The sequence below is a fragment of the Peromyscus maniculatus genome, chromosome 13 (genome assembly GCF_049852395.1).
Source record: "Peromyscus maniculatus bairdii isolate BWxNUB_F1_BW_parent chromosome 13, HU_Pman_BW_mat_3.1, whole genome shotgun sequence".
NCBI lineage: Eukaryota > Metazoa > Chordata > Mammalia > Rodentia > Cricetidae > Peromyscus > Peromyscus maniculatus.
In genome coordinates, this window is record NC_134864.1 from 2,913,144 (window position 1) to 2,935,554 (window position 22,411).

A 22,411-nucleotide genomic window follows, 5' to 3' on the forward strand; every position below is an offset into this window, starting at 1 on the left:
CCTGGTCTACAAAGTGAGTTCCAGGACAGGCTCCAAAACAACACAGAGAAACCCTGTTTCGGGGGGGGAAAAAAAGAACACTGAAAGGTGTCCTGCACCAGAGAAGGCTTCTCCTCCAAGAGTATCTGAATTTTCCAGAAGATTCCATATATCTGAGAAATTACAATGAGGCAGTAACAGCTTTGCTGAACTAGACAATATTGAAGTTTTAGACCATCCTAAATGCAACACCTGACAATTCCTCTTGTTTGGGATTGGAATCCCAAACATTTAAAAACTACACAATTAAGAGTGTAGTTTTAAGAGTGAGACAATTAAGAGTGAAACAGAACTGCAGTGTTACAGAAATAAACCTAGTTATAAATGTAAACAACCACATCTTCCCATTGAAGGACAAATACTATCAAACTGCATAAGACATGAAACTCAACTCTGTGAAAATTATATGAGGCATAATTCAAATATAATAAAAGAGGGCTCTAGACACAGTTCAGTGATTGTTTCACATGTGGAAGACCACAGAATAATAATGATGACAATTATAATGACAATAAGGATGATGGGAAGGAAAAGAATAAGAATAAAAGAAAAAATAAGGAAATAAAGAGGAGGAAAAACAAGAGAAAGTTGGGTGAGAAGAAGAAGAAAAGAAGAGGAAGAAGAGAAGATGAATGAGGGAGAGAAGGGGAAGGGGGGAAGGAGAAGAGGAAGAAAGGGAGGGAGAGTAGGGTACAAAAAGGAAGAAAATAAATCAAGCGGGAAAAGACATTAGACGACACTAAACTGAAAGGAGACTGACCTCTGGAGCAACACCAGACAACACCCACGTTAAGACAGCAACCGTATTGTCCCAGTTAGCTGTTTATTGCTACAACAGACACCATGATCAAAAGGAACTTGGGGAGGAAACGGTTTGTTTCATCTTAGTATCCATCATCTATCGAAGTCAGGGCTGGAACCTGAAGGCAGGAGCTGAAGCAGAGGCCGTGGAGGAACACTGCTTCCTGGCTCTCTTCTTGTGACTTGCTCAGCTTGCTTTCTTATATTTTCGGTTGTGAGCCTAACCTTTAACGGCTGAGCCATCTCTCCAGCCCCTGCTCTCTTATACAACCCAGGAACACCTAGTTCCAGGGAGGTTATCACCCACAATGGACTGGGCCTTCCCTCATCAACCATCAATTGTGAAAATGCTCCCCGACCCCAATTTGTCTACAGGCCAATCTGTTGAAAGCAATCCTTCCGTTGAGGTTCCCTCTTCCCAGATGACTCTAGTCTGTGTCAAGCTGACAATAAGAACTAACCAGCATATATCTACTAAGAGGTAAAGAGGAATGTTTCATGACTATGAAGGTTCAATTGACTAGGAAAATGGAATGCATAAGCCCATACACATTAAAAACAAGAAGCTCATTTACTCTTAATAAACACTTCTTAGTAGTTGTAAATTGCAGAAACATTGCATGGGCAGCATGGAGTTCCTGCATGCCCACATCTCATTTCTCTTGTTATACACCTTACACTAGTGTGCAGCGTTTATCCCATGAATTAAGCAACAGTGGCACTCTGTCATCTAGAGGCCAAGCTCCATTCAGATTTTCTTAGTTCTTCCCAGAGCTGCTTCTCCTTTGCAGGTGCCCACACTACATTTCATCCTGGTGCCTCCTTGGTCTCCTCTTTGAAGAGACAGTATCTTCTATGACCTTTCCCTTTTTGATGACCTTGATCATTGTAAGGAACACTGATCCAGTATTTTGTAGATTGTCACTCGATTAGAATGTGTCCAGTGTTTTTTTTCATGATCACATAGGGATCGCAGGTTTAGAGGAGACAAAAAAAAAAAAGCCCTCTCATCATGTCATAACAAGAGAGCAGATTAAGCTAGGGAAGGAAGAGATCTTTTCATTGGTGATACAGCCATTGCCCTGGTAAATAATAAACACACACTTATGCTCTCATGGGCAAACCTGACCAAATTCACTGGGTCACTAAAAAATAAGAAAAAGAGGAAAGGAATAGTCCTCAACTCATGCTGTAAAAGTGACTGCAGTGGGAGAAGAGGGGTGCCTGCCTGGGACCCCTTTATCCACCAGATGCTCCAGCTGGTTCCATGGCCTTCCTGGTCAGTTTCTGCTGGACTGTTAAGTGTCTCTTGTGATGCTGAACTATTGTTCTGCTGCTTGCCGTGTTATTCCTTTATTGCTGCTTGTTGTATACTTAATAAACACACTCCTTCTCGACCACAGCACGGCTCTCATAGCTCATTCCCAGGACACAGCTGCCCTCCTAGCAGGTGCACCACAATATTCTGAAACTACCTTAACTTTGTTCTTCGCGATGGGACACTATTACTTTTAAAAAGAGACACAGAGACAATATGAACAGTGACATATGCTCGTGGCCACCATAAAAAGTATGTCTGTGAGAAGTCTCAGCAGATCTGGCTGCAGATGTAGACAGAAGGGATTATTTTTTTTGCTAAAATGCCACCCAAACACAAATCATGAGCCCAATGAGGAAAGTGAGAAGCCATATTAGCTGTCTCCTGTACCACAAATTCTAAATGTTCTTAATAATAAAAACCCAGAGCCAGATATGGGGGTAAATGCTGAAAGATCAGAGAAACAAAGTAGCAAGCCACAGCCACTTCTTACCTCACCAACTCCTCAGCCTGAAAGGACTGAGCTCCTGTCTCCTCCCGCCTTATATTCCTTTCTCCATTCAGCCATATCACTTCCTGTCTCCACCTCCCTAGTGCTAGGATTAAAGGCATGCACCTCCCAAGTATTGGGATCAAAGACATGAGGTCCCAAGTGCTGGGGTTGAAGCTGTGGCCTCTATGGTTAACAAGTGGCTGGTTCCCCACTCTGATCTCCAGGCAAGCTTTATTTGTTAGAGCACAAACAAAATATCACCAGTTTCCCATTCCATTCTCCTGATTTCCTTAGGAAGGACTTCCTTCCAGTCTCAGTCTGTGGATTGATGACTTTTGCAAGGCTCAAATCCTGACAGAACAATTAAGGAAAGATTTGCTTTGGTTCATGGTTTCAGAAGATCCAGTCTGTGTCCATTAACCCCATGTACTTAGGCAGGCAGAACATTATGGCAGTGGAAGACATTACTACAGCAGACAACAGCTGTTCATATCACAGAAGAGCAAGAAACAGGGAGACAGGAAGTAGCCGAGGATAACATGTCTCTGAGGATCCTCCCCTAGTGACCTGCTTTCTCGAACTAGGCCCTACCACTCAAACTTTCAGAACCTATTCAAACAGTGCCAACAATTGGTGACTATGCATCCAAACTGAGAGCCAATGAGGAACATTTCAGATTCAACTTGTAACAGCCCACATGGTTCCACTGGGGCTACCTACCAACCCCAGCGGTGGACACATGACCCAGGCCTGGCCAATCAGCAGAATCCAATCCTCTGACCACAATGATTGGTTCAGAGATACACATGTGACTTAAGCCAGTTCTACAAAGCAAAGCTCAGGACTTCCTAGAAAAGTAGAAATAGGGTCTCTCTTCACCTGCAGTTCCTGGCTATGGGATAGTGTGAACCTGCAGCTATCAGAAGTCACTATCTGGACTCTGAGAGTGAGGCCAGCACAAAGAAAACGGAAGCTGACAGATATGAGGACAAACTGAGTTCCCAAACACTGTTCTAGCTACATTCTTAAGTCACAATAAACTGAAGACCTGCATTCTTGTGTGAGCTATCTGAGTTGGGTATTCTGTTGCTTACAACCCAAAGGATCTAACATGTGCAGGAGGAACCTTGATCTAGTATGGCCATCCAATCTCTATGGTTCTTCATCTACAAGATAAAAAAAAAGTTGGATGGGACCCAGTCATTAAACTCCTTACGGGAACATTCAATGTGCTTATATTTAAGATATTGTAGATCTACTAAATAAAATCCACAGCACTGTATTTTTGTAATTTTGCTCATATGAACATGTAGACATTATGGTTATCTTAAAACCAGGGCTTCCCTGGCTACTTCCCATAGTTAAGCAAATTAATAAGCTTCATATTCTAAGTGATTATGCAAGCTAATTCTTGTTTTTAAGACTCAGTTTATCATTACAGGTTTTATGTCAGTTAAAATATAAAGCTACACTTCCAACCTAGCTATTCCTAAAAAGGCATTAAGAGGGAAGGCTTTGAGACATACAGAAAAACCACTTCTGATCTAAGTAGTTTTATGAGTCCAACAGAAAAGCAATGGCTTGTTCCTCTAAGAAGTCTTTGTTTCCAAAAATATTAAATGATGCTATGGATACAGTTAACATTCCACTGTCTTAATTCATCCTGCAGAGTCTCCAACTGACTAGGCTGTACCTGAGGACGACATCTTATAAACAGGAATGTTCTTCTGTTGCAAAGCTGAGTAGAGCAGACAGCTGTGACCACACCAGGAAAGCCCTGCACATGGGGCTTCAATCTCTCCCTACCTGCTCTGTTAACATTTATCAAGCCATAAAGACCTCTACCAAGTATCTCCTCACCTACTATTAGGACTCCAGTGAAATATGTGATCAGGACAGCTTATGTAGAGGTATGAACAAGGCACATGGGTATGGCGCAGAGAATTGAGCATTCAGTTGACTCTGAATATCTATGAAGATGGCTATGGTAAGTCCCCATTGGAGTGTCTTCAGGGTTTGAAATGTCTACACTTAAATGCTTAATGAAGGAGCCCTGGATGGGGAATTGGCAAGTTCTTATCCTGACTCTAGCATTCATCTCTTTGACTTTCATTTTCTTTCATAAAATCAGTGAACTGACCAAGCCAAATTTATGTCTCAGCTAAATTCAAGATTCTGCCATTGGAGTCTTAGTTAGGGTTGCTATTGCTGTGAAGAGACATCATGACCACAGCAACTCTTACAAAGTAAAACATTTAATTGGCTCACGTACAGTTTCAGAACTTCCATCCATTATCATCATGGCGGGGAGCATGGCAATGTGCAGACAGATGTGGTACTGGCTACATCTTGATTTGAAGGCAACAGGTAGTGGACTGAGACATTGGGCAATATCTTGAGCATAGGAAACCTCAAAGCCCATCCGCACAGTGACATACTTCCTCCAACAAGGCCATAACTCCTCCAACAAATCCACACCTCCTAATAGTGCCACTCCCTATGAGATAATGGGGGTCAATTACATTCAAAGTACCACAGAGTCAGTATTCAAAAGTGGCCAGTTGAAGAGTCAGAGCCCTACATGGCTTGAAAAACAAGAGGACTCTGTCTCCTCTCCTTCCCCAACATTCCATAAAGCTGAACACTGTAGGGTTAGACTATGTGTAAGACAGACCCGGGAGACTCCCAGTCATAGGAATGGAGAACTGGGTGAGTAGCAGACATTCCTATTGACTCTGACTTGAAGATGCAATTGCTTTGTGAGAGTCTCTGGGCCTCAGGGACTGAGGAGATGGCTCAGGCTGTAAAGAGTTTGCCACACAATGATGAGGACCTTAGTTTGATTCCAAGCTAGGTGAAGTTGGAAGCAGTGACACGTGGGTCCCTGAAAACTTCTAGTCAGATGGTCTAACCTGGGCAAGTCAGTGAGAAGCTTTGCTTTAAACAAGAAAATAAAAAGGAAACAGTGCCCAACAACTAAGGAATAATACCCAAGGTTGCGCGAGAAAGAGAGAGAGAGAAAGAGAGAGAGAGAGAGAGAGAGAGAGAGAGAGAGAGAGAGAGAGAGAGAGAGAGAGAGAGAGAGAGACTCTGGACATGGGAAGTAAATTGAGCTTCTGAGGTCCAAATCCTAATTCCCAAGGAATTAACAAGAATCAGTGTAGCAGCCCAAGAGCCTGGCAGTGGTTGCTAAGCAACAAGAGATCTCCAGCCCTTTAGACCTGTTTTGGCTCATCAGCAAGCACGGGGGTCCCACTCCCCAGCCTACTCTGACTTCTCATTTACAAGGAATCCATTAAACACAATATGGATGCTCACTATGAACCCACATGAACAATCCCATAACAAACAAGGCACCTGAGATGGTATTACAGCCTGCAATGACCACTGGGTAGTCTCTGCTCCTCTTGTGGTATTGAATGGGCTCAATGCAGGGCCAGGACCCAGCAGACAGAAACTGTACAGAAGTTCAGAAGACCCCGTGAGCTACCAAAGTGCTTTCAGAAGCCCTGTGTACATGTGGGGGTGAGAGGAAAATCACCTTTCTTTTCGAGACACGGTCTCATGCTTGCTGTTGTTTAAGTCAAACTAGCTGGCCTGCATGCCCTGGAAACTGTCCCATCTCTGCTTCCTGTCTTGCCACAAGAGCACTGGGATTATAGATGTGTGCTGCATCATCCAGATTCATGTAGGTTCTGTGGATTCAAATTCCTGTCCACACACTTGCAAAACAAGGGCTTTACCTACGGAGTCATTTCCCCTGCCCTAAGGCCACTTCATGGTGCCTCAAGCGTCCCTGGAAAATACTGTTTTTCCCAGAGGATCTGAGCAGACCACAGGAAATAGAACAATTCACTGGCAGGGAAGGGCTATGCTCAGGATCTGGGCAGAGTCATAGAACAGAGCTCTCCAGCATGTAGGCTGTTTCAGGAGGGAGCCATGAAAGGCTGGGCCTTAATGAGGAAACCATAGAGTTGGAATAGCAGAGTGTCACTGAGGGCCTGTAGACTGTGCTCAAATGAGTTCTGGAATACTCGATACCCAGGCCAGTATAGTAATAAGAGTATATCAGTCTGGCCTGTGGGAGGAGGGCACAAATACTCATCTGTCCTAGTTTGTCTGTTGCTTTGACAAACACTCTGACAAAAAAAAAAAAAAAAAAAAAAAAAAAAACCACAGGAAAGGAAAGAGTCTACTTGGCTCACAGTTCCAAGTTGCAGTCCATCATTTCAGAAAAGCCAAGCCTTGGAACTCAAGCAGTTACTCACATTGCATCCATGGTCAAGGGCAAGACAGAATAAATGCATCTTTGTTTGCTCACTGCAAAGTACTCAGATTGCTTTCTCTATTCATAAAAAAGCCTAGCCAAAGGAAAGATGCCACCCACAATGGGCTGGGTCTTCCCAAGTCAATTAATAATCAAAACAATCCCTCACAGACATTCCCACAGGATAACTTGATCTTGATAATTCCTCATAAAACTCTCTTCTCAGGCGTTTCAAGATTGTGCCAAGCTGACAATCAAAACTGACCACCAACACATCCACAGAGAACTTTGGAGCTCACACTAGAAGATAACACAGACAGAAAAGCATCTAGTGGAGCAGGGGAGATTGCTCATTCTATAAAGTGCTTGCCACACAGCAGGAAGACTAAGTTTGGGTCCCCAGTACCCATGTAAAAAATCAGGCAGGACAGTATATCTGTATCTATAACACTAGGGAAGCAGAGGTAAGTGGATCCCTAGGACTCACTAGCCTAAGTAGTCAATGAGCACCATGTTCAATAAGAGACCATCTTTAGGGACACCCAGGGAAAGAAGGTTAAGGAATGCAACCCACACAGGTTCCCTGTGGGTCACTCTTCTGGAAGGATGCTTCTCCATCATTGAATCCAGGGTTCTGTGTTTCCAAAAGTATGGGAGGAAGAGCAAAGGACCACACACACACTTCACATGCTGCTTGGAAGATGTAGGTTCAGAGAAAGAGATCTCAGCTTCCCTTAAATTCCTATGGACTCAGGGGTACACACAGATGGCACATGCCTTTAATCCCAGCACTCAGGAGGCAGATCTTTGTGAGATCAAGGCCAGCCTGACCTACAAAGTGAGTTCCAGGGCATCCAGGACTGTTACACAGAGAAACCCTGTCTCGAAAAACAAAAACAAACAGACAAAAATTCCTATGGACTCTGCTTGAAATAATAATAATAACAATAATAATAATAACCTTTTAAGCACACAAAAAATATGTAGGATCTATTGAAACCACAGGAAGCAAGCTGGACATAATGACCCACATCTATAATCCCAGCACTTGGGAGGTTGAGACAAGAGGATCGCCACAGGTTTGAAGCCAGCCTGGGCTACATAATGAGACCCTGTCTCAAAAATAAAGAGTTTAAGTATGAGAAACATTGCATGATGTCATCGATTTGTGTTGTTTTAAGCTGCTGACATATACTACTGAACTTAAACACAGCAATTTTTCCCCTATGAAACAAAAAAGATTAACTTCACTTTGTGTCAGAATAGCTCAGAAATCCCTATCATGCTCCATCCCTTCCTCCTTTTGTAAAATGAAAAAAAAATAATATTAAATCTACTTTTCTCCAGCTGAGAATTTATTTTGGGCCTCATAAAAATGCTAATATTAGTTCTCATTTTTCTGTCTCTCTTATTATTTCTCTCATTATGAGGCTTTTCTACGGAGATAAAAGAATTCTCTTTTGCACAACCAGAAACCAAAAACAAACCCCCAAAATGGCCAATTTTAAAGTGTGAAAATAAACATAGAAGAACACAGAAATTCAATGGCCCAGACTAATGAGGCTGTTCTTGAAGAGAAAAGAGCTAAAAATACCATGTGAAGACTAAAGCAGGGGGATGTTTCATCCTACTGAACATTAGGCCAGTTCTTCTCCTGTCCAAGAGGGATGAAAAGAACCTTCTGGAACCGGAACATTACACCTGTGATTAAGGACTTTGAAGAAAAGCTCTGTTCATCAAAATACCGATGCACCCAGGCCAAATATTAAGGGGCAGGGGAACTAAATAATTCTTTTTTAAGAAGAAAGGAAGATTTCTGATAAAAGCCTCTTTATTCTAATATAATATAAAGTCATCACAAACTGAAATATTTATATATGATTTATGACAATCTTTTTGGCGGGGGGACAGTTCTGAGACAGAGTTTCTCTCTATAACAGCCCAGAGCTGTGAAACTAGCTCTGCAGACCAGGCTGGCCTCAAACTCAGAGATCCACCTGTCTCTGCCTCCTGAGTGCTGGCATTAAAGGCGTGCGCCACCACCGCCCGGCTTGTTTGTTTTTATTTGCCTGTTTGTTTTCTAAAGAGAGAAAGAAGCCATGGAGTTGGATGGGTGGGGAGGATCTGGGAGGAAATGAGGGAAGGGAGACTCTGATCAAAATGTAACATGTAAAAAAAGTACAGATTTTCAACTGAAAAAGAAAGCTGTCCTCTGAATTCCACACCTGAACCATGCCATGCACACACACAAATAAATAATAAATGCCATTTTAACTTTTTTTGAAAGAAGTCAAAAGAAAATAGGAACTAGCCAGGTGGCGGCGGCGGCGGCGGCGGCGGCGGCGGCGGCGGCGGCGGCGGCGGCGGCGGCGGCGGCAGCGCATGACTTTAATCCCAGCACGCTGGAGGCAGAGGCAGGCAGATCTCTGTGAGTTCGAGGCCAGCCTGGGCTACAAATTGAGTTCCAGGACAGGCTCTAAAGCTACACAGAAAAACCCTGTCTCTAAAAACCAAAAAAGAAAAGCAACTAGGGACTAGATACATTCCCTCCCTTGTAATTCCACCCCACACAGAAAACTCATCCCATAGAGAAGCTTCAATCTGCCTCTGAACCCCAAAAGTAATTGCAAATCCTTCTTTAAATTAACTACAAGAAGCAGATAAGTGCCAGTACTGAAATTCTAAAGGATGCTCTTGGCCACAGGAGCTGTGAGCAAAAGATAGCGAGAGAGTGTCTATTTCAAAGCGCCTTTTCCACTTTTCCCAATTCCTCACCCTCCTTTATAAGCCATTCCTTTTCTTTTCTCTTTGAGAAGAAAAACTTTCACTTTTTTTTTTTTTTAGACAGCCTGAAGCATCCATGCATCCAGAAACTAAAACCTGCCCATCCCTACCACTACCCCCTTTCCCTCCCCAAGCCTGGCTGTATTCTTTGAAAGTTACACGGAGCAGGTCAAGGCACTGGCAGTGTGGAGATAGAAATAACACAAAGTCACAACACCAAGCTTAGCAGTCACCGAGCTACAAGGTTCAGTGTAAATTTCCTCAGCTACAAAATGTTGTGTGTGTGGGGGGGGTCATATCCACTTTTATAAGACAGCCGCTTGTGTTCCTGCAGGGCCAGTCTTTGCCAGGGCCCCCTCAAAGGGCTATTTTATTTCTTCTATCTTACTAATGAATGGGGAAATAGCTTTTAGGAAAGCAAATGAGCTAGCAGTGACTTAGCATGGACTTTCCTGCATACGAAAGCCCTTCAGGCTACCACTTCTCTCTCCTGGTGCACAGGCTTTCCTAGAAACAGCCATTACCCAGGTGTCCGAGCACACTGACCAAGGGCAAAGATCGAACAAAAGGCTACAATCTGCCCTGGAGGACTCTGATCTCAGGAGCTGGGCAGATGGCTCCATTAGCAAGCTCGAGGACCTGATCATGGGACCCCAGTACACATGTAAACATCCAGGCATAGCACCCGTGACCCCAGCACTGTGGAGGCTGAAACAGGAGAATTCTGGGAGCTCGCTGGCTAGTCAGTCTAAACAATTGGTAAGCTCCAGCTCAGTGAGAGATCCTGTCTGAAAAATACAACGGAAAATAATAGAGGAAGACACCTCTGGCCTCCTGTCCCAAGAATTCCTTCCCTTGAGAGATGCAAGCAATGTCCACCCCCTCTTTATAAGGTCCCAAAGGCAAAATAAAGTGTGCTGCCACCAAAGTTCCACCTGGAGAAGCAGTGAGTTTATTGTCCTTACTCACAGAGCACACGTGAGGAGTTCCTTACAGGAGCATTGGTGACCCCAAAGCACCCACACTGGAAAGTCTTTACCCGGCACGATGGTTTCCATAGCTGCATAGGTGGAGCCCCTCTGAATTGTCCTGTCCTAGCCTATAAACTCTAGCACCTGAGCCCTGCGGGCTAAGGCTTTGAGTGGTTAGGGCAAAATTTCATATAAATGGCTAGAAGGAGTAGCTGGAATTTCAGATGAAGTTCCAGTGACCTTTCCCATCTCTTCTTTCTCTGAGTGAATGTCAACGGTCTACAGGCCTACCCTGCTAGTCTCTTACAAGAAGGCCTAGCTGATCTGACAAAGATGGCGCTGTTTTCCTCAGTGATCTAAATTCTACAATACCCCCACACGTGTACATAAGGGTACACACACACACATACACACACACAAACACATACACACACAAACACATACACACACACAAACACACATACACACACAAACACATACACACACATACACACACACAAACACACATACACATACACACACACAAACACATACATACACACACATACACACACAAACACATACACACACAAACACATACACACACATAAACACACAAACACATACATATACACACACACATACACACACAAACACATACACACACATATATACACACACATACACACATAAACACATACACACACAAACACATATACACACATAAACACACACATACACACACATATACACACACACATACACACACAAACACACACACACATATATACACACACAAACACACATAAACACATACATACACATACACACACACAAACACACATACACACACATACACACACACACACACACACACACACACACACACACACACACACACACACACAGAGCAAGCTCCAGTGATCTTCCTGTCTCCATCTCCTAGAAATCTGGGGTTACAGATGCATGCAGCCCCATCAAGCTTTTGACATGGGTGTTGGGATTTGAATGCAGGCTCTCACAACTGAGCAGCAAGTACTGTTACCTACTCTGCCATCTCTCCAGACTTGAAAGGTATTTTTAAAGGATTATTAGAAATATAAAAGTTAGGACTACTGAATATACATCTATACATATATGCATACATACATACATACATACATACATACATACGGAGGGGCCAGAGAGACGGCTCAGCAGTTAATAAATAGTACCTGCTGCTCTTGCAGAGGACCTCCTTAGTTTGGCTCCTAGTACTCACATCAGGCATCTCACAACCACCTGTATTTCTAGCTTCAGAGAATTCGACACCCTCTTCTGGCCTACACAAACATTCACACAAACATGTATATACATGCACATAAACAAACACATATAAATAAATTTAAAAAATAATAAAATCAATCTTTTAAAAATTATTTGACGCCGGGCGGTGGTGGCGCATGCCTTTAATCCCAGCACGCTGGAGGTAGAGGCAGGCGGATCTCTGTGAGTTCGAGGCCAGCCCGGGCTACCAAGTGAGTCCCAGGAAAAGGCGCAAAGCTACACAGAGAAACCCTGTCTCGAAAAACCAAAAAAAAAAAATAAATAAATAAATAAAATAAAATAAAATAAAAAATAAAATAAAATAAATTATTTGGATTGCCGGGTGGTGGTGGCGCATGCCTTTAATCCCAGCACTCTCAAGGCAAAGGCAGGTGGATCTCTGTGATTTTGAGGCCAGCCTTGTCTACAAAGTGAGTTCAAAGACACCCAGAGCTGTTACACAGAAAAATTCTGTCTCAAAATCAGACCAAAAAAAATGGAATTAAAAGATTTTCAAGAACAGACTTGGCACTAGGGGAAGCTGTTAAACAGTTATGAATCCTCATGCACTGACCTCCTAAACATGGTGCCTGCCCACATACTCAATATATGTTCAATGGGCCCCTGATCAGTGCTGTACCGAGGCCAGCTATATATCCAGTTGTACTGTGAAGCACCTCTGAAGACTGAGGGGAAACCTGAATAACCTTGGAGATTTAACCTACCCCACCTGCTCATAAGCACTTGCTTTCAGGTTACTGTAAAAAGCATCAATTTCAGAGCTAAAGTCTGGAGTGTGGGTCACTATGGTAACCGCTGATCAAGTGTGATACCACATGTGCAGATCATCCATTAGTCCTAACCTCCAGTGACTTCTGCCCATGTCTCACACCATAAATATCCCAAAGCCTCAGCCTTGGAGAAGAGGACTCAAGAATTGCTCTCTTTGTCTCTGCATGTGACCACGTCATAAACTTTTGCAAAACTCATCCTTTCAGCAATGGGCATAGCACACAGGCTGGGTTTGGTTAACACTGCTGGAAATGGCCCCTGTGTGGGTGCTAAAGAGCCCTCTGTTGGGTTGGAACTGCTTTAGCTGGGAGAGCAGGGAGTCTCCTCTTCAATACAAGGGCTCTAAGATGCACATGATGATTGGTGACTGACGATAACCTAGTGAGTTCAGTCAAAACAACTGTGGGGGCTGGAGAAATGGTTCAGTTGGTGAAGCGCTTGTCTTGAGAGCACAAGGACCTGAATTCCAGCCCCAGAAATCAGAAGTGACACGTTTATAATCCCAATGAAAAGACAGGCAGACCTCCGGGTTCATGGGCCAGCCAGACTAGCCTATTTGACTTATCTAGTTCCAGGACAGCAAGAGACCCTGTCTCAAAAATAATGTAGATGACAGCCAAGACTGCCCTCTGACCTCCAAGTGCATATGTACACACAGGACAATCTGTTCATGCTCCATTTGTCCTGGTTCCTTGATGTTCTTTGGACCTACTGGGTTGGGAAGGACAGAAGAGAAATTACTGGAGGTGAACTCTTCCATTAATGCCTTCTATGGGCACATCACTGGCTTGGTTTCTAACTACCTTCAAGGCTGGAATCTGGATCCCAGCTTCCCAGAGGAAGACACTCATTCCCAGAGGGAGGAGTTACCGATTGGAGGGCACCCAGAGAGAGGCAGGTTCTGACTCAGGGATCCCATAGTCGCACTCTTTCTACTGAAAGTTCACCCAAGGACCTATTCCGATAGAGGAGCCTGTCTGGGAGTTCCTGAACTTAGAAACTGACCACCCCCTGAGTGCAAATGACAAGTAGTAGATGTGACTGCCTTCTCTCTGCCATGTGTTATATGCTCAGGATTTGGGGGAAAGGGGATCCTCTCTAGCCTGACAATACAGTAGAACATATAATGTTCCCGGTGCCCAGTTCTACCCCAGAACAATAGATAAGTCAGAGTCCGGGGGACAGAGGACAATAAAAACCCAGACACTCATATTTGTTAAACTCCATGGTTCTTTAATAAGTAGCAAGGACTGAGCTCCAATGAAGGGGTCATGGGCAGGGTAACTAGGAAGACCTCTTGCCTATAAAAACTGTCATGCTGGTGAATGTTCCCCTGGGGGCCTGGATTCTTCAGCGGCTGCTCCCGGGTGAGTAACTGTGACCATAGCTGCCTCCTGAGCTGGAGAGGATGTCTAAAATTACAGCCAGACATTCTGCTTTCTGACTCAAATGCCCTTCAACTGCAGGCTAGGTTTTCTTCCCTCATGGATGCTCATGAAATTAGGACACAAACAAAGCTACCTTGGATGTTGGTACCGTGTCATGAGATGCTTAAGCAAAGACACTAACGACCAGAATGTGTTGTCAAGTGGCCAGGATGTGGAAGGTGATGTTTCCTATGAATGGCCAAGAATACCATTCACAGATATAAGAAAAGCATAGAAAATCAACTGTTTCCCTTTCTTAAAACTGTTACAAGAATTTTGACACTTTAAAAACTCTTTCATTTCAAAGGAAATGTCAGATCACTGAGAATTTCACTGAGCAAACACTTATTTCAGAATAAAAGAACAGAAATTTTAATAGTTAATTTGCCATTTTAAAAACATACAGCACGGTGGCTCTAGTACAGAGAAAAACCTTGAACCTGTTTATTGATGAGAACCAACCACAGACTGGTTTAACTGGTAAAACTAGATCTTCTGTAGGAAAAGAGAAGGTCCTTTTCTTATACTTCTATTTGTGTACCACTTTACATTGTTCCAAAATTTTTAAACATTCATTCTTATGCCAAGCACAGTGGTGCACACCTATAACCCAACACTAGTGAGGCTGGGACAGGAGGAGCCCAGGTTCCCACACAGTCGGAGCTATGTACTGAGACTGTCTCAAAAGAGTGGTAAGGACAATGAGGTGGCTCAGTGGGGAAAGGCTTTTGCCACCAGGCCTAACAACTTGAGTGTGATCTCTGAAACCCACATGGTGGAAGAGAACTGACTCCTGAAAGCTGTCTTCTGACCCTCCCGCCACCAAATAAATGAATAAAGATGTAAAAACAATCATTATCTCTAGTCTCACACACTTCTTTATGCTTAGAGTAAAAGCTTTCTGAGATTCTTATTTATGATTTCATGGCTTCTGGAAAGAAAAATATGGCAGGTACTAGTAGTCCATTTCAGAGATATGGACACTGAAGTTTAGGGACAGTGAGTAACTCTCTCAAGGCTGTAAAAACAATTCATAGAGAAGCCAGTGAGAGGTCAGGGGTGGTGCATGCCTTTAATCCCAGCACTTGAGAGGCAGAGGCAGGTGGATCTTTGTAAGTTCGAAGCAGCCTGATCTACAGTGTGAGTTCCAGGATGGCCAGAGCTACACAGAGAAACTGTCTCCAAAAACAGAAACAGAACAAAACAAAAACAAACAAAAAGAGAAACCAGAGAGAGAGAGTAAATCTGGACACTGCAATTGATTGCTGCTAGTTTGCAGATACCATACAATAGTGTGTGTGTGTGTGTGTGTGTGTGTGTGTGTGTGTGTGTGTGTGTGTAAAAATCTAGTGAAAAAGGCTGATGCAGTGCAAAGAATTACAACTCTTGGTTATTAGCAAATCTCAGTCAGAGGCAGGAGAGTCACTCAGTGATTCAGTGATGGCCTAAAATTAGCAAGACTTTTTCCATCCCCAGTAAAACAAACAAACAAATCTCGGTTAGAAATGGATTTGTTCAGAACAGCCCAAGGGGGGCCGAATGGATCTCCCTGAGAAGAGGGAATAGAATAGATTTCATGGGTAGACTTTGGGCAGGTGGGGATGGGATCAGGATAGATTAGGTAGGGGATGTGGAGGGAGAGAATACTGGGAAAAATGACTGGAATGGGGGGGGGTGGCGCATTTCCAAGGTGAGGTAGAAACCTAGTGCAATGGTAACTCCCAGGAATCCACGAGGGTGACCCTAGTGAAGACTCATAGTAATGGAAGATATGAAACCTGAACCAGCCATCTCCTGTAACCAGGCAAGGCTTCCAGGAGAGGGATTGGGACACCAAGCCAGCCACAAAACCTTCAACTTACAATTAGTCCTTCATACAAGATGTGCTGGAGTAAAGGTGGTACAGAACTTGTGGGAGTGGCCAGCCAATGCCTGGTCCAACTTGAGACCCACAACACAAGAGACAGCCTATGCCCAGACACTGCCGGGAGGGCCAGGAACCAGTCTGGATAGCCCAGAGATCTAGGAAGGAACCAAACATGCCTGGAAAAAAAAAGTCAAAGAAATGATTCCTAATGATACTCTGCTATACTCATAGACCAGAGCCTAGCATAATCATCATCAGAGAGGATTCACCCAGCAACTTTAGGAGCAGATGCAGAGACCCACAGTCAAACATTAGGTGGAGGTTGCGGAATCTTGCAAAAAAGGACAAAGAAGGATTATAGGAGCCAAAGGGGTGGAGGACACCAGGAGAACACAGCCCACAGAATCAACTAACCAGGGCTCACAAGGACTCACAGAGACTCAACTAGCAATCAGGGAGCCTATATGAGTCTGACCTAGGTCCCCTGTACTTATGTTACGGTCGTGTGACTTGGTGTTCCTGTGGGACTCCTAACAGTGGGGTTAGGGGTGTCTCTGACCCTTTTGCCTGCTTTTGGGACCCTTTTCCTCCTACTGGGTTGCCTCAAGTAGCCTTGATATGATGGGATGTGCCTAGTTTTATTATAACTTGATTTGCCATGTTTGGTTGATATCCCTGGGAGGCCTGCCCTTTTCTGAAGGGAAAGGAGGAGGAGTAGATCTGGGGGAGAGGGGAGGTGGCAAGGGGAACTAGGAGAAGAGGAGGGAAGCTGCAGTCAGGATACAATGTATGAGAGAAGAATACATTTTAAATAAATAATGTTTAAAGAAAGAAAGAAAGAAAGAGATGGATTTGCTCATCTGAGCCATTGTTTCAAATTAACATGCTTCATCAGAAGGAAAGATTCTAGAACAAGCTTAATGAAACTGATACATTTTTATTTTCATTTCAGAGGATAAGTTCCTTAGGGAATGTGTGATGAAAAACAAACAGGTGTCTAACTGCTTGCATATTTGGCAAAGGATTCTTTCATTAAAATGAAATAAGCATTGCAAACAAATACAGCACACGTTAAATAATCCCTAGCTTTCGTGGCTAGCTCAGTAGAGAGCAGGTGAGGATTGTACCACTGAATCACCTGTGTGTTTAAGCTGGATGAAGGGAAATGCTTCTTCATCAGAAGAGGAAGACTGTCCAGATGCTGACAACTGACACCTTTCTGCATCCCCAGCCTCCTGGGATTTGGGGAGGTTTGTTTTTGGTTGGTTGTTGGTTGGTTTTGAGACAAGGTCACTCTGTAGCCCAGACTGGCCTGGAACTTGTGATTCTCCTGCCTCCACCTCCAGAATACTGGGATCACAGATGTGTCCCACACGTGCAGCTCATTCCTCATATTTAGTGTCCATTTGCTTGCCGTTGTAGTAAAGTATCCCAGTAGGACCTGTAATCAGGATGACTCGGCGCGGGGAGGTTGGGGTGACTGACCAGCCTGGGACAGTGGAGTTTAAGGAGTTGAGCTGCGGTGGCACCATGCAGGGACCAGTGTGTGAACCTCCCCATCAGCATCGAAAGAGAGAGTGCCCAGGTCCTTTATCAGCTTGCCTGGATATAGAAGGGAAGAGGGAAACCAACATGCAAGCCTGAAAAGCTGCCAGCAGCCAACCCCATGGTCACCAGGCTCTTCATGACAAACACAGCAAGGCAGTTCGAAGACAAGGAAACCCTGCTCCAGCCATCTCTGTCACCTCTCATCACAGTTTAACAAAAGCTTCAGCCCCGGAAAACCCCATTTCCAGGTCCTGTAAGCTCCCATCATGCCACTGATGCTTCAAGAAGCAAGTTCCAGAAACATGAGCATGACAGCTGATTAGGGATAAATAAGGTTTTGTTATTGTTTTGTTTATCTTTCTCAAAACAAAAGGAGACCTCAGGGACAGGTTATCATGGGCATGAATTATCTTTGTAGGTAGAGGGGGAGGGTGACACTGTTTAAAAGACTTTTCATAAGCAGAACAATTCCCACTCTCAGTCTATGCAGTGAGCTTTAGGTTCCCACTAAGTACATCCATCCCCTTATCTGTCACTAACCTTGCATATGTTTCTTGTTTGATTTGGGTTGGGTTGGGTTTTGGTTTTTGAGGCAATCTATTACAATCCAGGCTGGCCTTGAACTTGCTATGTAGCTAAAGATGACCTTGAACTCCTGATCCTTCGACTCCCTTGTCTTTCCATGCCACCACCACACCCAGCATGTATTTGTATGTAGGTTTCTGTTCTTGTATTTTCTTTTTCGCCTTCTCTACTAAGGTTGCCTTCTGTGTATTGTTTTCTGATACCATAGGAAATGAGAATAATGAGTCTGACTGAGAGCTCGTGGAAGAATAAATGCAAAATCACCAGGAATCAATTTTTATGGGTTATAAAGCTCTGAATCATCTAGTAAGTTTTTCCCGGGTAACTGAGTCTGATCAAGTTCCCACTTGGCTCAGCTTTCCTGCTGGAACTGCAGCTGCTCCACTCCCCCACTCTGATCGCAGACCACGAAGTGCTGCTTCTCCTTGGGTGGGCAGACTCATACAGCTAAACCTGCCTTGGGTGGGAGCTGGAGAAGAGCCAGTTTGCTCCTGTAATATTGAGGACCCTTCTGGATAAATTACCTTAGATATTGAACCAAATATTTGTGTTTTTCTGTTATCATCCTTGGAGAACAATAGAGGGTTCTTTCCCTTTTTTTTTTTTAATATTTTCTATATCTATTTTTAGAGTCACACAAAAATATCTCAGAGTTGTATTAAGTGCCCAGTGCCTAATTAGCTTTCTCTTTTTACCTAAACTGATATAGATTGATATGGCTCTCCTCCTATCTGCTTCTATTACACCCTGAGTCCAAATCACCTCTTTCTCTCAATGAAGGGACTCAGGCATGCAAACACAACAGCAGCATCTCCAGAGCAAAGCTAACATCAACCACCAGAGAAAACGAGTATAAACCTATCCTCTGACTTCCACCTGCAGATCAGTCTTACAAAGGCCAGACTTTGTCCCCCCACGGTTTGGATGACTCTGCTCAGCTTTTCCCCACAAGAATGGTCAAGTTGAAAGTCTGTTGGATGTCCATACCACACAATACTCCATCGTCACCCCCCCCTTTCCCTTTGAGGGAGTTAACACTTACAGAAAACAGTTAACAAAGAAGAGAAATACAGCATTGAAAAAAAAGTCAGTCTCCAGTTTTTGCTACTATGGGAGTTGGAGGAAGATTGTAATAGAAAAGGAAAAAAAAGTCTGCCAAGGTCAAGCCTCTTTATCCTGCTCACCTCTATTCTAAAAATGAAAACCTATCCCATGGAAAGGGTGGCCTCCTCATTTGAAAGTGGAGCTGCTCAGAGCATTCTTAAAGTCTTCAAACAGTTTATCAATTTATAGGAAACAAACTCCTCCACCCTAAATGTAAGAAAGAAAGCTGATCCCAGATACATTATTCCACCTTCACGTGATTTAATCTAGCTGTTTCAGATCAATACTTTTTTTCATCTTTACTCTAGAGGATCAGCTGTGTGCAAACAAGGAGCTACCAGTTCACACACTGGAAACGTTTGTAGGGTCTTTGAGCTTTAACACACTTGCAAAAGATGCGTTTCTTTTCTGTCAGATCCCTTTTGGATATTTGCAGTTCAAGGACAGTTGCTTGCCACCTCCCATCCCTCACAAGACTACAGCAACCTGAGACTTCCTAGTGCTCCTGCCTGTATCCTGGCTGCGAGAGCGTCCAGCCAGAAGGGCAACTCGGCAAGGCCCAGCTTGATGCCCTCAAATGTCTTTACCTGTTCCAACATTGCCACCACCCAAGCTCAGAAAGGACTGGCCGCAGGCCAAAGGAGGCAGCGGTCCTCTCAGCCTCTGGCTGCCTTGTCAGAGCCCTAGAGGCGGAAGAAAGGAAGGAAAATGCCCCACCACCTGGCACAGGGCCCACCATCCTGCTCGCCCCCCCCCCCCCCGGCGCCCACTTATTGCATCCTTTACACACACTGGATCCAGTACAACAAGGAACAGAGCCCAGCTGAACACTGAAGTACCCCACGGGGGATTCACAGAACTGACTCCTCTGCTCTGCCTAGCCGGGTGCTCGGCCTGGGCCTCCTCGGAGGGGCGCGCCACTTGGTGGCTGTTGATAGATCCACGAGTACCAGGGATGGGGTGGCTGCCGGGCCCTGGAACACAGGACACGCCCCAAGAGCCCTGGCTGGCATTGCCAGGTAACTAGGGTGGACAGCCAAGCGGCACTTGAAGGGTGGCCCCCAGTCTGCATCTGTGAATTCCCTTCCTAAAGTAACAGAAGCTAAAATCTGGAGTGCTGGAGCCCCAGCGGTGGGAGAGAGGCTGCGTGTCTCCGGGCGGAGTGACCACTCACCTGGCAGTCGGTACCAGAGACCCCAGCGGGACAGGTGCAGCTGTAACCGGACTCAGCATCTGCCGCGGGATGCTCCTGGCCGGCCACCGAACGCGGGGTGCACACACCCCCGTTCTGGCAGGGCTGAGCGGCGCACGGTCCCGGAGCAGGCAGGGGCGCGGCGGGCACCGGGCTGGCCAAGCAGCCGCCCTGGGGCCCAGCACCGAGCAGCAGCGGCAGCAGGGCCAGCGCGGGCAGCAGCTGGGCACCGGGCGCCTGGGCGCGGCGGGGAGGCATGACGGGCGGAGAGGACTCAGGAGCTGGAGAAGAGCTGGGCGCGGTGGCAGCGGCGGAGCTAGCGGCGGAGATGGCGGTAGCAGCAGCAGCGCCAGCGGCTGGTGCTGCTCAGCGGGACCGGACGCCTCCTGCAGCTGCAGGAGCCCGTGGTTCCCCGGGCAACCGCGGGCGGGGCAGGGGGCGGGGCCCGCGGAGGCTGGGAGGACCCGGGATGGGAATCCTGCTCCGAGTCTCAGCAAGTTGCCGAAAGGCTGTCCTCCGTTTCCAGCTTCATGGGGTCAGAGTCGTGGGTGTGTCCAAAGAAAGACTGGAAGGCACAGAGGTGGGGGCGCGGGCCTACAGCCGGCAGCGAGGCGATGCTGGGGTGGAAAGTGGGTGGAGAGACCGCTTCAGATGGCTCGTAGCTGCCCCTCGCGACCTCTTGGCGCAGAATCTGTGAGGCCGCAGCGGGACCAGCCTGACCTCATTCTCGCGGGTGCTCCACCCGCTCCCAAAACACTTGTCCCTGTCCCTAGCACGTACAGCTCGCGCGCGCCATTGGCAAACCCAGCCGACCTCGAGTGGAGCTGACCTTGCACCTCCAGGACCCGCTGCGAGGCCCTTGTCCTTGGTGCTGAACCGGCAGTCTCCTCGCCAGGCTTTGCGGAGCACAGAGCTCAGAGAGTTCACAAGAGCTCAAAGAAGCCGGGCGGGGGGGGGGGGGGGGGCGGGGGGCGGCGGGGAGGGGCGCGGGGACGGAAGCCGGGAATCAAAGTGCCCAACCCTATTGTTGAATACAGGAGGAAACTGAGACTCAGACAGACTAGGTTGAACCCAGTTGGTCATTTGATGTCCCTCCCACAACACTGTGAGAACCTTCGTGCAGGTTTGCAAAGGCCCTTCCAGCAAAGACATTTGCTACTGAACTTTGCCTGGAAGTAAGTTTCACCGTGACCTACTTCGAGAGCGGTTGTATCCTCTCCGTTAGGCTGCTCCTGGTGTGGCAGTCACAGGGATCGTCAAATCCTCTGGTGAGACTTTGTCTACACTCACAACCCACCTTTCACAGCCCCTACTATGAATACATTCCAAAACTAGTTACCCCTGTCTATGCAAAACTTAGCCGGGGGAGATGGCTCCCATCTCTAATCCTAGTAGTAGGAAGGCTGAGGCAGGAGGATCAGGAGTTTTAAGTCGGTCTCCAATACCTAGGGAATTCAAGGCCAGTTTGGGCTACATGAAACCCTGAGAAGGAGGAGAAGGAAGACAGGGAGGAGGAGGGAGGGGTGGAAAAAAGGAGGAAGAAGGAAGGGAGAGAAGAAAGGAGAGGGAAAAGGAGGGAAGGAGAACAGGGAAGGGGAGAGAGAGGGGGGGAAAGGGACTCTTGAATCAACAGACTGGGCAAATTTTCTAGGGAACACAAAAGGTAGTTCTATAAAAGGCTGAGCTAATGAGAAAGTTAAAACTTCATGAGATGCTTATAGGTGCCACGAATCTAGTGGGAGGGGGGGGGGCGGGTGTCTGTTGAAAGCCCTCTAGTGGAAGCAGAAGGCCAGCTGCTTGGCCCCTGCCAAGCCAGCTCAGATCTCAAATCAAATCTCAAACCCCGGTGTTTAGAAGATACCTAAATTCACGTGATGCAGAGTCACCCCCCAAACGCAGCCAGATCTGAACCCCACTGGTCACCGTATTCACTCCCACC

At 45.7% G+C, this 22,411-nt stretch overlaps 1 protein-coding gene across 1 annotated transcript in view; it reads right to left on the reverse strand.

Moving 5' to 3' along the window:
- The window catches only part of Dner (delta/notch like EGF repeat containing), a 331,006-nt gene extending 309,881 nt beyond the window's left edge, over window positions 1-21,125 (reverse strand). Inside the window, exon 1 of the mRNA XM_006984167.4 lies at window positions 20,455-21,125. Coding sequence (XP_006984229.2) covers window positions 20,455-20,730 — 276 coding nt within the window. The 5' untranslated portion in view covers window positions 20,731-21,125. The remainder of the gene's footprint in view (window positions 1-20,454) is intronic.
- Window positions 21,126-22,411: the final 1,286 nt, after the last annotated feature.